General features: G+C 40.2%; 2 protein-coding genes across 10 annotated transcripts; both read left to right on the top strand.

Annotated features, from left to right (window-relative positions):
- The first annotated feature begins 16 nt into the window (after positions 1-16).
- mcoln2 (mucolipin TRP cation channel 2) lies at positions 17-10,329 on the top strand. Of its 9 annotated transcripts, none has more exons than XR_009717837.1 (17): positions 19-183; positions 531-684; positions 1,596-1,769; positions 1,929-2,085; positions 2,395-2,473; positions 2,915-3,011; positions 3,491-3,590; positions 3,807-3,919; positions 4,015-4,164; positions 4,228-4,329; positions 4,571-4,693; positions 5,113-5,319; positions 5,529-5,662; positions 6,775-6,880; positions 8,294-8,388; positions 8,657-8,729; positions 9,299-9,439. XR_009717837.1 is itself a non-coding variant. In XM_061296932.1 (16 exons), the coding sequence occupies exons 1-16, from the start codon at positions 140-142 to the stop codon at positions 9,417-9,419; spliced, it is 1,956 nt and encodes a 651-aa protein (XP_061152916.1). In that variant the 5' UTR covers positions 17-139; the 3' UTR covers positions 9,420-10,329. The 9 variants fall into 9 exon arrangements, 6 of the variants coding, with proteins under 6 accessions (XP_061152916.1, XP_061152918.1, XP_061152917.1 ...); XR_009717839.1 differs by lacking the exon at positions 9,299-9,439 and adding an exon at positions 7,555-7,629 and having other exon boundaries at positions 20-183; positions 8,657-8,989; XM_061296932.1 differs by lacking the exon at positions 8,657-8,729 and having other exon boundaries at positions 17-183; positions 9,299-10,329.
- A 175-nt stretch (positions 10,330-10,504) lies between these two features.
- lpar3 (lysophosphatidic acid receptor 3) lies at positions 10,505-16,791 on the top strand. The gene is made up of 3 exons (XM_061296966.1): positions 10,505-10,765; positions 11,935-12,680; positions 15,226-16,791. The coding sequence occupies exons 2-3, from the start codon at positions 11,939-11,941 to the stop codon at positions 15,552-15,554; spliced, it is 1,071 nt and encodes a 356-aa protein (XP_061152950.1). The 5' UTR covers positions 10,505-10,765; positions 11,935-11,938; the 3' UTR covers positions 15,555-16,791.
- The last annotated feature ends 903 nt before the right edge of the window (positions 16,792-17,694 follow it).

The following is a 17,694-nucleotide window of genomic DNA, read 5'->3' as shown; positions in this document are numbered from 1 at the left end:
AAGGGTTTTGCCCAAAAGAGGCTCGCTGATTGGCGAGTTGACGATCCATGCGATCTCTTGGAGATGACAGCTGATGGCTGTCAGATTGATGGGCATGCGTCGCGGCGTGCGACTGACGTGATCTGTCTGCCGGTCCAACATGGAGCTCTTGACTCGCTATCTCGATAGGAGCAATTCCGTAAGGTGAGTTTTATATCGGAGGTGTTTTCTGACTCACCATATTGCCATTATAATAGTCTCACTTTTTTCACGTTTTAATATTAAAAAGCGTCGTGTGATTAAGAATAAATAATAATAATTGTTGCAAACTTATGACGATGGCGCTGTAAGTTAAAAATGGTTTCTAATACTTTTTTTTGTTCTAAATAAACATTGACGGTAAATATTGAACTTCCTGCATGAGAACGTTAAACTCCGGCTACAGCCATGAAAGTAACTGTCTCGTTCCCCGTTCAGAAGTTTGAAGCGTCTTGAGAAATAATTTGTATAAAATGCTCATGCAATTTTTAAAACAATATTTTGTCCCTCAGTTCTACCACAACTCAAGACTTAATCAAGGAGGAGAACCTTAGGGATGACCTGCGGTTCTACTTTATGAGCCCATGTGAGAAGTACCGGGCCCGAAGGCACGTCCCCTGGAAATTGGGGGTGCAGATCCTGAAGATAATCATGATTACCACACAAGTATGTACCTCACATTGCAAAGTGCATGCTCTTAAGAGAATGAGAAATATATTTCTTCATCTGTCACTTATAGTTGAATAAGCATACATGATAAATTCACATTAAGGTCCAATGATGTGGTAATGCTGTGATATACTGAGTGCGCCATACTTGCACACGTGAACCTTGGTCACTTCGCTGCTGACAGTGTTTAAATCATTGCAACATTTCGAGGAAATGGAGGGGACCTGTTTGTTCCGGTGGAACCGAAAGCAAAAATGCAGTTGCTCAGTCAAAGTGTTTACAGAGTAAAGTCAAACAATTGAACTTCTTGGGCTGCTGTCCATAGTTTGAACTCATTTAATTGCCAAGTATGGTTTGGTATTAACAACATGATCATTTTGTTGAAATCAACATTTTGTGCAACAAAGTAGTCGGTGGCCTCAAACATGTTGCAGTATTTCACACACACAAAAAGTGATTGGTTGGACACCCACTTGCAAAACTTGGATATTATGCAAGTCTGTCTTCAAATGTATGCCCATGTGACGGGAGTGTCAATGTGTGATTGGCTGAGGTCAGCTTCTGGCTAGATTTTTGGCAGACATCTAGGTAATTTCATTTACCTATGTTTGGCTGTGATAGAATTGGTATCTTTATTACGAGGGTAACTTTAACTATGAAGTGGCCCATGATTTTAAAAAAAAAAAAAGCCCAAATAAAGCCAGTGAAAAAAAAAAAGGATGCTTTTGCCTTGAATTTTATAGAAAATATTTACCACCAGCAGAATAAGGTGATTTTTTTTGTTGTTGTTGTTTTTGTGTGGAATCCCCAAAACTCCATAGCAGCCTGGAGTTCCCCCCAGGACTTAAGTGTCTCAGCAATATGTGATGTGTCAACCATATTAAGAGGAGAATATTTTGTACTTTCAGCTGGTCTTGTTTGGCCTCAACAACCTGCTTGTGGTGTCCTACAAGGAGGAGAATGCCATGGCCCTGAAAAACCTGTTCCTGAAGGACTACAGTGGTGTGGATGAGGATGACTACTGCATTGCGGTCTACTCACAACAAAGTGTCTACGACAGCTTGTTTCATGTGATGGATCAGGCAAGTTAAACTAGTCATCATTATTAAAACAGTTGAATAGCAAAAGACATTTCAAAGTTGGATAGATGTTTAAAATGATAGTTTGTTTGAGCAAATCTTATGTTTGTGTGCAATTTCATCTGGATCAGTGCATTCGTGTGACGCTGCTGGTGTTTACAGTACAGCCAGCTGGGCCGGCTCGCTGTGAGTCCCATCAGTTATGCTGAGAATGAAGGTGGTGGCTTGTTGCCTCTGGTCGTCTGCAAGACCCTATACAGGAGAGGCAGTGTCGAGCCTTCGGAGGAAACCTATGACATAGACGCCCAGTTGGAGACAGGTGAATATTCCTACTTCAAATCTCAGTGAACAAAACAAGAAAATAGGTCACACTAAAACGCTCTGTTTTTAATTTAATACCCTTAAAAAAATCCCTAATGCAAAATTGGCTTGGCTTGCTTTCAATTTAAAGCTCTAAGAATGAAGAGTTGAGCCATGTTAAATTGAGCTGGTAGCTATCAGGTTGTGAAATTTATTATCACTTGCTTCAAAATAAACTGAAACATTACCTGTTTGATCATTTAAACTTGAGCTTGATGATGAGCCTTATGTATTTTATTTTATTTTGTTTATTTCCTCTTTCCCTCAGTTTGCTTATCGCTTGATCCAAAGACCGCATACCAATGGAAAACCAATAATGCGTCCTTTTTTGACCTGGACTTTTACAGGTATTCTATCATGACACCTTTCAGTAGGGACGGGCAAGTATCAATACCAGGTATAGGTATCGGTCCCAATACCAGCCTTATTTCACGGTATCGGTACTTGCGATGTTGACTCATACCAGTATCGGCCGTCCTGTTATACCCGTTTTACAATCAGGTAGTAAAAATTAGAAGAACAGAAAATTTCTATTAATTTTATGCATTTTTTTAAGGAAAAAAAGCTACATTGGAATACAATGGTCAGTGATCAGTCATTGTTTTAGAAGGACATTTTTTGTATCAAAAAGTATTATGGTATCAGTGCTTGGCATCGGTATAATGGACTACTCAAAAATTTAGTACTGGTATCAGTCTGAAAAAAATGGTATCGAGCATCTCTACTTTACATTGTGGCACACATTTTTATACCTAAATACATGAAAGTAATCATATCCTCATTTCCAGGTTGGTGGATGTGAAAGTAACGTTCACTTTAAAAGGGATCAACTTGCAAACAGTGCGGTCGCGGGAGATGCCTGACTGTTATTCATTTTCTATCACGGTATTTATGGCTTCGACTTATTCACTCACTCTCTCTCTCATGAGAAAAAGAAAACATGAGAGGTATAGCACAAGCATTGTAAAACAAAAAAAAATGACTGCAAGAGTTGTCAGCAGAAATTGGTCTGCTGGATATAAGCTGTATAAAATGGATGGATGAACTTGTGATAGTTAATAATGATTAACTTTTTTGTAGCGCTTACATGACAGTTGTTAAAGTTGAAATCTAACTTACAACATTGCTCATAAAGATTTCATAATAGGATAGTTTGACCCTTGAGTGGATTTTTTTTTTTTTAAATTCCCATAACTGCCTATTGAAAAAAAAAGCTTATTCCAAATCCGAACAGATTATGTTAACCTATTTATATATCATACAAGGTTGCAATTTATAGACAAACACTCGACGGCACAAACTACACTAACTCTCCAAGATTACAATATTGTTTCATTGGTCTTTGTATGCGTTTCCCCCCCCAGATAACGTTTGATAACCAACGTCACAGTGGAAAGGTTAAACTATTCCTCGACATCGATGCACAGAGCAGTGCATGCCGAGACTGGAAAATATCTGGAACAGGTAATGACGCTGCTACGCAGTTGTCGTAGTTCAAGTTCGATAACACATGAACATTACAAACATTGGAGTGCTGCAGTTTTTCTGCAGAAGTGTCAACAAACTCTTGCTCTTAAGGAGTTTGACTGTTGTGCACACAGAGGCGGTTTCCTTTGCACTTATCGGTCACAATAGTGGTGAGAGATTAATGTTCTCCTGTGCGCTATCTCTGTCTTTCAGCTCAGAAAAACACCCACTATCTCCTGGTGTTCGACGGCTTTGTCATTGTGGTTTGCCTCACGTCGGCCGTGCTGTGCACCCGCTCCATAGTGCTGGCTGTCAGGTTACTTATGGTCAGCATGTTTATTGGCATACCTTTTAAGTTCATATCTGTCGTAATTCAAGCAAACTTGTACATATCATTTCTGTGTGCCGCTGTGCCTTTCAGAGATTCTCCAGGTTCCTCCATGAAAATTACAACCGAAAAGTATGTGAGGATGACCAAGGGGAGTTCCTGAATGGTTGGTACGTGCTGGTCATTGTCAGCGACCTCTTGACCATAGTTGGGTCAATACTGAAGATGGAAATTCAAGCAAAGGTAAACTAGATAGCCTCTCAACTCAACTCTGAAATTTCAAATTTCCCTTTTTGTGGCCCACAGAGTTTAACCAGCTATGATGTGTGCAGTATATTTCTGGGAACGTCAACATTATTGGTGTGGGTCGGCGTGATCCGCTATCTGGGCTACTTCCAGAAATACAATGTGAGACTTTATATTTTACATGAGCTATATCTTCACAAGAGCGGAGTAAAAAGGTCCAGGACTGGTATCACAAATGATATTTTTCAAAACCAAACTATGAGTTTTTATCATAAGAGTGGATCAGAGGATCCAACGTTTGGATTGGAGACACATGAGAGGCCTATCCTGTAATCTTTCTGACATTCTCATATATGGCGCTCTCTTTTTACAAGTTATGCATGCATTTCATTGTTATCTGTAGGTGCTGATTTTGACCATGAAGGCAGCCTTCCCTAAGGTGTTGCGTTTTTGCTGCTGTGCTGGCATGATCTACCTTGGCTACACATTCTGCGGGTGGATTGTGTTGGGGCCTTACCACGAAAAGGTAAAATGTGTATTATAAACGAGAATGTCTAGCAACCTTCAGAGTCAAACGAAATTAAAACAACTATGCAAGTAAACCTGCAAAATAAATTGAGTGAGGGATTCCACTCTGATTTTATAGGATGTTGCAGTTTGGCCACTAGGTGTCAGTGTTGGCTAGTGTATCATTCCTTCATGAAGACTTAATAATTCTCGGTAATGTCTCTAAACGTTTCCTATTACTGAATAAATACATAGTACATAGAATAGGGTATTTTTATACAATATCATATAATAATATATACAAAGTACATAGAATAGGGTATTTTACATATTTTACAAAGTAGAATGGGGTATCTTAAAATAAGTTTGGATAGAAATTGACAATATTCCTCTACTGTTTTTGTTGCACTAAATGTTTGCTCCTTCCATTTCTCCCAGTTTGAAGGCCTGAGCCTGGTGGCAGAGTGTCTGTTTTCCTTGCTGAACGGTGACGACATGTTCACCACCTTTGCCCAGTTGAAGGACAAGAACACGCTGGTTTGGCTCTTCAGTCGGGTTTATCTCTACTCCTTCATTTCACTCTTCATCTACATGGTGCTATCGCTCTTCATCGCCCTCATCACAGACTCTTACGAGACCATTAAGGTATTTCCTTATGAGCAGTTTGCAAGACCTTGCACTTTAGGAGGTATACATAAACAGTAAACAAATAAACTCCCTCCATATATCACATTGATGTATTTGGAATTATTTAGTTTCACCAGTTGAACCTAACTTTACTCTAAAAGCAATAAAAAGCACACTGATTTATTTTTTTCTTTTACTCTTGCATTTTGGCCTGCCTTTAATCACAGAATTACCAGAAGGATGGATTCCCGCTGACAGACCTGCAAAAGTTCCTCAGAGATCAGAAGGATTTTATATCCTCAGAGGAGAACAGACCGCCAGGCCTCTACACCAGCTACTCGTTGTTCTGCTGCTGTGAAAGGTACGTTTAGTGCATTGTTGGATCAGCGCTTGTTACTGTGCAAACACGGATCAGCGCTTGTGACTGTGCAAACACAGTGACCAGCAGGTTAAGCTACAATCAATGCTACAATGCTCACTGGCAAAGCAAAAGAAGCTCAGTGAACTGTTGAATTTTGTATGAATGCCAATCAAATCATCTGTTATGATATATCTCGCGCAATTTAGTGAGGGCTTCGATTAAATACTGAGCACCTCCAATGAACATTGTGAATTAATAAAAGTAACTTTTGAGGTTCCTCGAATTTGTAGTTTGTATACAGAAGCCCTTTCCTATGTCGCAATGCATTATTAAATTTGCGCATCACCAAAAAAAAAAAAACCAACAACTCTGAATTGACTAACAAGAACTTTCAAATTTGCTGACCATTGATTCATTACAACAAACATAAACTGACGGTCGGAAAATATGTGCCTGCTTGACGATTAAAATTATTTTTTGCCTCACAGCTTTTCACTGGATCAAATATAAAAACCTGTAAACCATTTTGGTTCCCCATTTTACTGTTTACTCCAGATGCAGTATTTTGCTTATACTTTGTTGCTCCAGCAACAGTTCATTTTCCGAAGGCCTTTTTTTTTTTTTTTTCTTTCCTTCTCATTCCTTTTCAATGAGCCAATCCCTATCATCAGCTAGCGGCAGACTGGAGCGGGGTTCCCTCCACTCTTGGGGTTTGGCGAGGACTCCTCTGCTCTGACAACATTGAAATTTATTTGCTGGCTACACCCAGCAATGGCTAGTTTGAGGCTGTGCAGTACACTGGGAATGTCCACCAGCCCGGCTTCACAGCCATGGCTCCGTGCCTCTGAGATAAACACACCATAATTGGCACCCGACTGCAACATTTGAGCTAGGAAAATAAAAGCCCAGTGGTTAGCGAGGCAGAGGTTTTAAATTGTAGTTAGCTGAAGGAAATGCCAGCAGTGCATTTAGACAAAGTCATTGCACTAGCTGAGTACAACATAAGACCATTTGAATATTGTCATTATTTTATGAATTTATTTCAAACAGAATCTCTGAAAGTGATGACATTGCACTCATCAGCTGACAAATGATCCCCCTCCCGTTTGAAGCAATCTGGGAAGAGAGCAACGGGAAGAGGACTTCACACGTCTGACGCAAACTTGTGACAACTCCTCATTCAGACTCCTTGATCGTGTACTGCTGTCATTCAGGAAGGTACACACAGTGCCTAGTGCAATTGAAAGACAATGTGAGCATGAGACTGAACTATGACCTCACACAGTATTTCTTGAAGGTGTGTTTTTTTGTTTTTTGATTTTTTTACGATGATAGTTTCAGCATGGGTTATGGCGTGGTGGAGGGGTAATAAAATTGTATGAATATTCCCATACAAGCTGGTGCTTTATAGCATAACGTGATAAAATCAAATTAGCTATTTTTTATTACATACTATAATGAGATGTTGCTAAGGAAAGAAAAAGCTACCTGTTGTCTTTGTAAATCTGTTCAAAAATCCATTGAAGTTTAATGCACACAAATAAAACGCATTGCCAGACTTGAAATTGGGGATCATTTGTGTGAATAGGAGCATATATTTGGTTTTGTAGATTACAATTACACAGGTTGAGCCTCGCACAAAAAGCTGCAAATCAGCCATAAATCCCCCTTGCTAAATTTGACTAGATTTCCTCATTTTAACGATGCCCTAAGTCTGATATGTACATGGATTTAGATGTTGACAAATTTTTTTACATGTAGCACATCCTTAGAACACTTATTTTAATACTCTATACTCCCATTTCCCATGTCTGAATATTGCACAAAATACACGGAGGTCAGCCTGCGGTCGACCTCTGTGAATGTGATTTTGTTGTTTTTTATTACGACAGCGACCTCTGCTGGTTCTCATCAATTGTTGCAATCCACTCGTCCTCGAGTAGAATCATCCTGTAAAACTGTGGAAGGTATTTTTCCATGAATGATGCCCTTTGACTTTACTGTCTTAGTAGGTTCTCGGTCTACCTTTATGATGATCTCGCTTCAATTTGCTCACAAATTTAAGCCATGATGCCATGATATTGCATTTTTGCCATGTAGAATAACTTTTAATTGTTTTTCCTCGCTATATGTTGCTGGCGTTGATTTCTTACAAACTATGCCAAATTGTTTAGTTTCCCACAAAACTCCTGGTGATCCTTCATGGCACACACCACTGCACCCTGGTGGGGGAACCACTGTACCAGAACACAAAACAGACCACTTATACTCTACTTCCATTTAACAGGAAATGAAAGTATCATCAGTGGTCGCTAAACTAGTAATCATGTCATGCTTGACTCACCCACAAAGTGTACAAGTTTATTTACTGAAAGAATAAACAGAGGATGTTGCTGCACTTGGCATCCCACACGTTCTCAGGTTCAGCATTCTGAATCCATAGTTGTCCTGTGCTAGGATTTTGTTTCTAAATGCTGTATGCAAAAAAATTCTCATTTCTTATGAAAGCCTGTCTTTTGCTTCATAATTCTTATCTTTCGTTGTACTGTGTTACCATGAGTGGGGCGGCATCGGATTGATAGTTGCTAATTGGTTGAGCAATATTGATTTTTAAAAATGTATTTCTTCAAGGAGCGCCAACCAGTTCAGGGTGTGTCCCCCGCCTACTGCCCGATGACAGCTGGGATAGGCTCCAGCATGCCCGCAACCCCCAGTGGGGGCAAGCGGTATGGATGCATGGATGGATGGATGGATGGATAGATAGATATTCCTACCAGGATGTATCGGTCTTTTATTTGATTTTGTATGTAATGTGATCCAAATGTAAAACTCCAGTCTTGTTTGTTCCTCTCATTTACTAAAATGCATTACATGCGGTTGTTGTCTTTTATTGCTTGCTTGAATAACTTACCACCATATGAAATTCGCTTTGAGTGCACTTATTCTGAAGAACTGAGTTTTACTCAGTAACTGGCCTTATCATCTACTTTACAGTAAATGACTCAATTTACAAAATGACTGAAGATAAATGAAGAAAGACTTGGGAAAATGTAATCTGACTTGCTTGGTGAGTCACCTCCTTCTAAGCATTGTTTGGTTGATTTTTAGTTTGTTTGCTGATACTTCCCTGCTATGGGGAAACACTAAATTTGCCCTTTTCCACTCATCCGATGAGCCTACTCCGAGTAGCATATTGCAGGTCCCTCCGCTCTGAGGTTTGGTGTGGACTCTACAGCTCTGACAACATTGAAATTAGGGACACACCCAGTGATGGTTGATTAGAGACTATACAATTACTTCTCTGGTTCTTCTATATCAAACAAATTTGTTTTAGGTTCATTTACCTGACATGTAAATGAACCTAAAACAAATTTGTTTGATATAGAAGAACCAGAGAAGTAATTGAAAAAGAAAAAACAAGATGAACCTAGTACAACTAGAGACTATACAGTTGGAAAAAGGTTTCTTAAATGTTTAGATACAGCATATCCTCAATTGACTTCAGTTTGTTTTCTCCAGGATTCTCTCCGATCTAGCAAACATCCCAGTACTTGTATCACGTACACACAATGTTATAAATGCAATGTTTAGACATTTTAAAATCATCCTCTTCCTTTCTCTCCTATGTCATTGCAGATCCATCCATCCATCTTCTTCCGCTTATCCGGGGTCGGGTCGCGGGGGCAGCAGATGGTTCAATTATTTGGATGGAAATGCCACCTCAATTACATTGTCATTATTTAACAGTGTGGCCTAATGCAAAAAAAATGAATGTCCATCTCATAGCCTATTGGACTAAACTTCTTTGTCATTGGCATGGTCAATTTTCTCACTAGGAAGTCATTTTGATGATGAAATGAAATTAGCATGTTTGTTAAATGTCCTTTAGGGGGAAAATACAATTTTCTGCTGTTCCACGCTCACTTTCTTCAACTTTGCTAACACGATAAGACAGATGTCTAATTGCCATCCAAAAAATAATAGAATTTAAATGAATCTGTTCCCAGGTCAACCTTTCGCCATCATAAAATGTGTATTCAAGACTGCTAAATGGTGCAAATTGGATTGTCCCAAGCATGAATATACCTTTAACTGTGGCACATTGTCTAAAAAAAGGAGATTACTGGTTGTACTTGGAAGGTGAGTCTCTTTACACAAAGACCAAACCGACATCCTGGTGTACATTCTGTTCATTTTTTATTGTTAGTCAACGTTTGTTTCACTTACATAGCAGAGACGCACTTATCACAAGTTCCCGTCATCAAACGTTCATTTTGATCCTCACACCATCCCACATTACATTTATGTAGCTTTGAAGGTAAATTTGTCCTGATAATTTGGGTCAAATTCAGAGTTGTTATTCACTTGTTCCCAATCAGTTGTGGCTTGCTGTGAGTATTTTAGGGTGGCGTTCAGCAAAACAATCACAGATCTTGTAAGTCAAATTGAGATTGTTTATTCTTTTAAGTTCATCATGTCACTTGCTCCACATATTGTAATGACACATTGTCTATGTAATCCACTTTAAGTAATTAAGTGTACTTAGCTAAACTTACCTGGGTGAATCTATCCTGTTTTTACCTAATTCTGAGTAACTCAGTAATCCACATATTACCTGAAGTTTAATTTATGCAGCTTTGTATTAAAAAAAACTATTTGGTCACTTATTTTTTTGAGTAATTTTGTTCAGCATTTGTTTGTTGTGTCTTGGGTTCAGTGGCAACTTGGAAACGTGTTACACAATCAAAACGAAATGACGTGAGTCCTGCAGCCATCTCTGCAAGTTTTAATTTAGAATTTGAGACATTAACTCTGCGTAAGTGTGCGCACGCGCGTTTTTACGGGAGTGTGCGCAGAGGAATTTAGTCATGCTGCTGGCGCACAGCGCAACGCGCCCTGCTGCGTCATCTTGTCGGAGGCTCACGAACGTCTGGACGCACAATCTCTGTCTTCCCTGATTTCGGTCCACTCGCCGCTGTTGCCTCCCTCCGTCCACGGCTGCGTGGGCGCTTGGCTGGAGGGACCGGAGGGGGGGAAATGGTCGCGTACCTGGAGAGGATCCTTTCCGATCTCTCGGTGTGGTGACGCAACCAGTTACCTGAGGTAAGCACACCTTGCTGAGTTTTTTCACTTTTTTTAATGATCCTGTGTCAACACTGCAACCAAAGCTTCCTTTGTCCCTGTTAACAAGCAGAGTAGAGCAAGTTGTAAAGTTCGGTCGAACTTGTTTGAAGAAAAATGCGCTCTTACTAAAAGTTTTTTCTTTCCACTTTTTAATCTGTAAGGCTTCAATGAATGCCATGTCAGTGCATTTATTGTATTTATATGTAATGTTTTGACCATGACGTATTGCTAGGACAAAACCCCCCACAAAAATTATATTTCTAAAATGTAATTTACTGGTGATTGTTTCATAATAAGTATCTCCGGTTAAAGATTTACAACTATTATATTCACTCTCTACTATGTAACTCTACACACTTGGACTGCCATCAGTCACCTATGCACATTTATGGCAAGCCATTTATTCTATATATTTGATGTCAATCTACCTTACTTATTATCATGAGCAAGGAAATACAAAAACAGATGTGTGCCAAGCCTTTTGAGCATTCTTTTGCAGCCCACTGGCATTTAAAAACTACAAAAATGCAAGCATTAATATTTACAGAAAATACTACACCATATTTTAGTCTCTTAAATGGGCAATGCCTGCCCGGGTGGCGTGTGAGTGGGCGAATCTGCTTTTGATTGTCTGCATGGGCGTGAACTGTAGCAAGTCCCTGCGTGAGTGCGCCCATTGTGTTTGTCTTTTATTATTCTCCTGGCGTTTAATAAATGGCTGAATAAAGTACATCCGAAACCATGGCTCTGTTTTTCACATGCCGTGGTATTACACAAAGGATACTGTAGAGTACAGTGGTGCTGTTTTTCAGTCGATTTTCTTTTTTAATTGTAAGCACAAATTTGAGATACAAGCGCACTGTACGGTAGCCGTGAACTCGATCAAACTGACCTCACAACAAGCAACTGTTTGATAGATTGATTCCAAAAAAAGAGGCTATGGCCATTTGATTCTGATCCTAGTTGAAAATTATTTTCGAACACAAACCGTGGAGCAGCACATGTAGACAGACAATATAACAAACCTCATAGACAAACAAAATTGAACCCTTCATTTTTTTCCATTATGTTTCTATCATGAATAATAATGTAGTGGTTTTCACAGTTCAATTGAATACGAAATCTTGACCATATTTTGTTTTGTGTAGGAAAATGGCTCTGCAAAACCTCACGTGCCATTACGATGAGCCCATGAGCTTTTTCTACAACAACAGCGGCGCTGACGACAAATGGGACAAGACCCAGCTCATTCTGGTTCAGGTGGTGGGCTCACTTTTTTGCTTTTTCATCCTGCTCTCCAACGCCATGGTCATCGCTGCTGTCATCACTAACAAGAGGTTCCACTACCCGTTCTACTATCTGCTCTCCAACCTCGCTGCCTCGGACTTCCTGGCAGGCATCGCGTATGTGTACCTCATGTTTAACACGGGTGAGGTCTCACGGAAACTGACAGTGAAAGGATACTTTATCCGCCAAGGTCTTCTGGACATCAGCCTGTCTGCCTCGCTGGCCAACCTGCTGGTCATCGCGCTGGAGCGTTACATCTCTATCATGAACTTTAAAGTGCACAGTAACCTGACAAAGAGGAGGGTGACCTTGCTCATCGTGCTGGTGTGGGGCATCTCCATCCTCATGGGCGCCGTGCCCAGTCTGGGCTGGAATTGCATCTGCAACCTGAATGACTGTTCCCAGCTGGCCCCCGTTTTCAGCAGGGGCTACCTGGTCTTCTGGTCCGTGTCAAACCTGGTCGTGTTTCTGGTCATGGTGGTCATTTACTTGAGGATCTACACCTACGTTAAGAAGAAGACGTCATTGCTCACTCCGCACACCAGTGGCTCCATTAACCGCAAGCGGATGCCTATCAAGCTCATCAAAACTGTCATGGTGGTGCTGGGTAAGTCATTTTAATTCTAAGTAGTTATGTAAAGATTCATACTTTGTTCTACAACGTCAATCTTGTGGGTTTCTAAATAACCTTAGATTACAGGAAATGTAGTCATTGCTGAATAACTTCCTGATAACAAGGACGCCCAAAATTTTGAGCAACAAGAAACAGTTTTTATTATCACATCCACTATTTTTCTTCTATCAAGTTATTTCAATTTAAACGCTTTACTTTTTCCTGCCTTAGAAGGAGAAATGGTACATGACATAACGGTCACATAGGCACAAAAGCAAAATGTTCTTGTTATTCTTGCTGCCCAGAACAATATAGCTGAAGAAACAACACATTTGTAATGCATCAATAAACAAAGAGGAACATTTTCCTATCCTGTTTCCTGCCTTTCCCTGAACATTTTGCTTCTCTTGTGGATAATCAAAGGGCAAGGAGAATATTACTGTATTCAGTGTCTATATTAACTAGTTTTTCTAGGCAGTTAATTTTTTATGTACATACAGGTAGCAGTTAAGAATCAATTCAAATGAATACTTCTTGTGGGAGATGTTCACATTGGGGGCTGCCAGAGGTCGCCAATTGTCCTGAAGAACCGAAAATATTCCATTGTTGTAGTTGTTCCTAATCCCACTGTACATCCTTAACATGATGTAACACCAAACCAGGAATTCAGGTGAGCCTGGGACTGGAACATTTGCCTTTTAGGCATGTTTTTATTCATTCACCCCACCCAGATAAAAAAAAAAAAAAAACATGTATGGGAGTCTTTCAAGATATCATATGTCATTTGTTCTTTGTCTACACGCAATCTGTTTGTCCATTCAGAAGGCTCGATTACTGTATGTGTACACAAAGTAGTCCAAACCGCTGTGGAATTATCTGATCCTGCAAGGACTCTGGCTCCTCTGCAAGTGCTATGTGCTGTCCGCTAAACGCACAGCGTGGCCTCATACGGCCAGGAAAAACAGGAAAACACAAGACAAACATACACAGTGCACATTAGCGCTGACTGTGATATGCATTGCAAGCCTCACAAAGTAGCTTATCATTTAGAGTTCTTCATATATTTTCAGTTCTGGCTTGATGTTTTGCTTCGATCTACTTGTCGAAGTGCAGACAAGGTGAGATTGTGTAATGTACACAACCAAGGTTCAAGGGTATGATTTAGTATGTTAGGCACTTTAACTGTTAACTCTTACTCCAGTCTGCTGGGCGGAAGTGAAAACTGGACCAACCAGTTCTGAGGCATCTGCATGCTGCTTTTGGGGTCCAGTTAGAACGGGTGATTGTTTTTCAAATGTTGGCTGGGTACAGTAATAGCACAGTAGACATACGGCGTATCTTAAGAGAAAAGAAAATAGGTCAGCATAACTAAAAAGGCAAATGGCGATTTTAATCATTCTGTCTAACAATAGTTTTGGATTCTGCTTTGTTCGCGCTTCCTCTAACCAGGATACAAGTTGAGTGCTTGTCATTCTTGTCTACTATAAGTGCTGGCAGACAATCGGGATGTGTCTGAGAGTGCCGATGCCTGTTTTTCTAACACATCCCACTTCACATGCTGCTTTTATTCGTCTTATTGTCGCACCAACACAGTTAAGGAATGAGTACGATCTTGCAGTGACGGAAAGGAATAAAAGTCTTTATACTATTAAAGACAATCTCGAAGAATGTCCAAATTGTTTAAGCCTTGAGAGGAAATCATGTTTCTTTTGTCTGTAGACTTGCTGAAGGTAAAGACTGATATTGCTGGTGGAGACAAGTTGAAGCTTGTGGTTTCATTTAGAGCCGAAAATCTCTTTAGCGGCTCTGTTGTGTGCCCGGACATGTTAGGCTCGATTTACTCTGCGTGGTTCAGGCCGCCCAATCTTTTTTTTTTTTCTTGTTTTTCAATCTCAAGTGTCACAATTCTGAAGTGCATTATCGCAGCATAGATGCGGGCAAAAAGAATGCAATGGGGGAAAAAGAAAAGGTTTAACTCACATTATCAGATGTCTTCCAAACGTGGATAAAATTCTAATATGTAACATTTAATAATTGCCATATTTATAAGTGTGTTTATTGTTCCTCTCTTGTATATTGTATATTGTAAAGTATATTGCAATAGATGTGTTAGAATGGAAGAGTTGTATCAGCAATGTCATCCTGTGTTAACATTGAGCCAAAGCCGAAAGTCTCAACATCAAACGTTCCGTGTTGTGCGCACGGTAAGAATCCCAGAGAAGACACTTAAGCTGGAAATATAAACTGGTTTCACTACTCAAGCAAAATCACGTCATGGAGTACAGCATGGCTAACAAAGCACAGCGCCTCGCAGCTGCTCATGTGCACCTTTACGTAAGCGTTAAATCAACAGCGCCTTGGAGAGTTGAGCCATCGTGCTTTTATTGTTTGGGCTTTTTTAAGCCACCCTTAAAACTGCTGGGTTCAATTTGACCCAACGACCCAATTTGTTGCTGACACATTGTACTTGTCACTTTTAAATGTGAAAAGATCAGAAACTTTTACAAAGTCTGTTTACTGAATCAGTTTGTCATCGTAGGAGCTTTTGTGATCTGCTGGACTCCCGGCCTGGTGGTTCTGCTGCTGGACGGCCTCAACTGCACCCGCTGCAACGTCATGAAACTAAAGCGCTGGCTTCTGCTCCTGGCTGTACTAAACTCTGTCATGAACCCGTGCATTTACTCCTACAAGGACGAGGAAATGTGGATCACCTTCAAGAACCTCTTGCGATGCATAGGCAACGGTACTCGGCGGCAGCGCTCCACGAGAGCCAACGCCCGGCCCCTAAGCTCCACCCAAGACATGGGCAACAGCCAGCCTCCATCCGAAGAGACAAAAAATGGCAATCAGGATATCTTCCAGACCTGAGATTATGATTATCGTTCCTGAACTTTGACAAATGTCTGCTCAGTTGAAGATGTAAATGCTTCATGAAGATAACGCGTAGACTGGAGTCAACAGTTCTCTTATCTTCAAAGATGTCCGGTGAGGAGCACCAGCTTAAGTGTCAGTCAAAAGCTGAAGGTGTTTTGTTGCACTGAGAAGACACAACACCCTGTTGGTGTAACAAACACAACACGACACTTGTTTCCACTTGCTGGGATTTCATCATTTTGCAAGTCATCTCTAAAGAGAGATTCCAGTCTTGTTTCTGTTTCTGTTATTTATGGCTGAAAAGAAACACTAAGAAGGTCACCCTGGTCCATTTTTTTCGATTAAATTCTAGAAAGTAAATAATATACCACGTGATGCGACTGTCTTGTTTGGGTCTAGTTGGTCATTATGATGTAGTTTGATATCGTGAGGAGTAGATCGTTTTAAGGACTATTTTCTAACTAGTACTGTAGCTCCGCATTGTTATGTTACATACTGCAAGAAATGAACAATACTGGAAACAGAAGCCACTCTGGCCACTACATTAGGTACACTTGCTATATGCTCATGTGGTGACGGCAAACTACGTACACACATTTTGAAATTATTACCTCTGTCAACCATACATCTGTTGCCCAAGGCAAAACATTTGATATTTAGATCTGTTTCGATTTCACAAGCGCATTTAATCAAATCTCGGGGGATGGATTTCAAATTTATGTTAGCTTGCCGCCTCATCTCGCTTATTTTTTTTTTCCCTCCATTTGCAGCCTTTGGCGAAAGATAATAGTCACTCAAACCTACAGCTGCTGATTGAGGCAAACTTCTTCTCCCTGTAGCATTTCCCCACTTCCGCTTCAGTTCCTTTTAATGACTGCTGCTGCTCTAGTGAAACAAAGGCAAGAGGCTTGTAAAGGGGAAAAAAAAATGTCGTAACACACTGGATTCCTGGTTTGTCACACAATAGTTTACCTGCAGGAAGTAAGGAGGATATGACTGACGTTAGACTACAACGCTCCTTCCCAGCTCGTGCTATAAATAGCTGATAGGTTTGACACATGCGGCATCGGCCTGCCGACACTATGTATGACGGTTCAACATTCCTCACTAACGCTGTTTCATGTTTTGTCTTTGACTACTTGTTTATGTATAGTGCATCGCACGGAATGCATGAGCCATGTTACAAATTACATTGAGAAAATTAAGTTTTATAAAAAGACAAATATGACAACTGTCTTGTTGATTTGTGATGTGTAATGAATGCATTTAAATGAAAAATGGTAACGGAGCGTGACTTGGGATGGCCACATGGAAATGTTTGAATACACTTAAACTCACTACGCCACTTTGTCGAAATTGACAAAGCGTACAAAACAACTAAAATAGACAATAACTTTAAAAGTACAACAGAGCCCCTTTAAAATAATTTATTGGAGTGCTCGGTCAATTTTGTGTGACTTTTTTGCTTCCGCTCTGTGGGGTCCACAAGCTCTTAAATGGGAGCAATACGAACCACCTCCAAATTGAATTTAAACAAGTGGCCCAAACCTGTACAATAAAACGGTTTACTGGACTTCCTTGCAAAGTGCTTACAAGAAATAACTCGCTGTAAAATAGTATAAACCACTTTGTTTAACCTTCTAAACTAAACATGCATCCTGAAAATCCAGTTTCTTTTGCGTAATTTACAAGTAAAAAGACCTCATTAACGTGGAGTGGTTTCCATTCACGAGATGCCGCAGGAGAAGAGTGAGGACGGTTCAGTTTCAACTTCAGCACGGCTGTGGCCACTCGCATTTTTTGCAAAGCCAGAAACATCTACACTACTTCAAAGTGTGTGGTGGCGAGACTTTTTATTGCCACTGTCCTGTAATTATGCAGTCTCTGAAGGGCAAAAACTGAATTCTGCCCATTTTCTGGGACACTGTGTTTTCATTTGCTGTTTATCTCACAAAAAAGTGCATATTGGTATAAATAGATGAAGGAACTCTAAAAGCCTCTCTACTGTAAAGTAAAAGTGCTAACTACAAGGTCACTATGCCGCCCAGCCCAAAACCACTGAGTAACATAATTTGTGATAATGACCAAGCGTAGTAACGTCACATTTTCCTTCATTTCATCATAATGATGCTCA

This window comes from Syngnathus typhle, linkage group LG14 (assembly GCF_033458585.1).
Source record: "Syngnathus typhle isolate RoL2023-S1 ecotype Sweden linkage group LG14, RoL_Styp_1.0, whole genome shotgun sequence".
Classification (NCBI taxonomy): domain Eukaryota; kingdom Metazoa; phylum Chordata; class Actinopteri; order Syngnathiformes; family Syngnathidae; genus Syngnathus; species Syngnathus typhle.
This window is presented reverse-complemented; position numbering and strand designations above follow the sequence as displayed.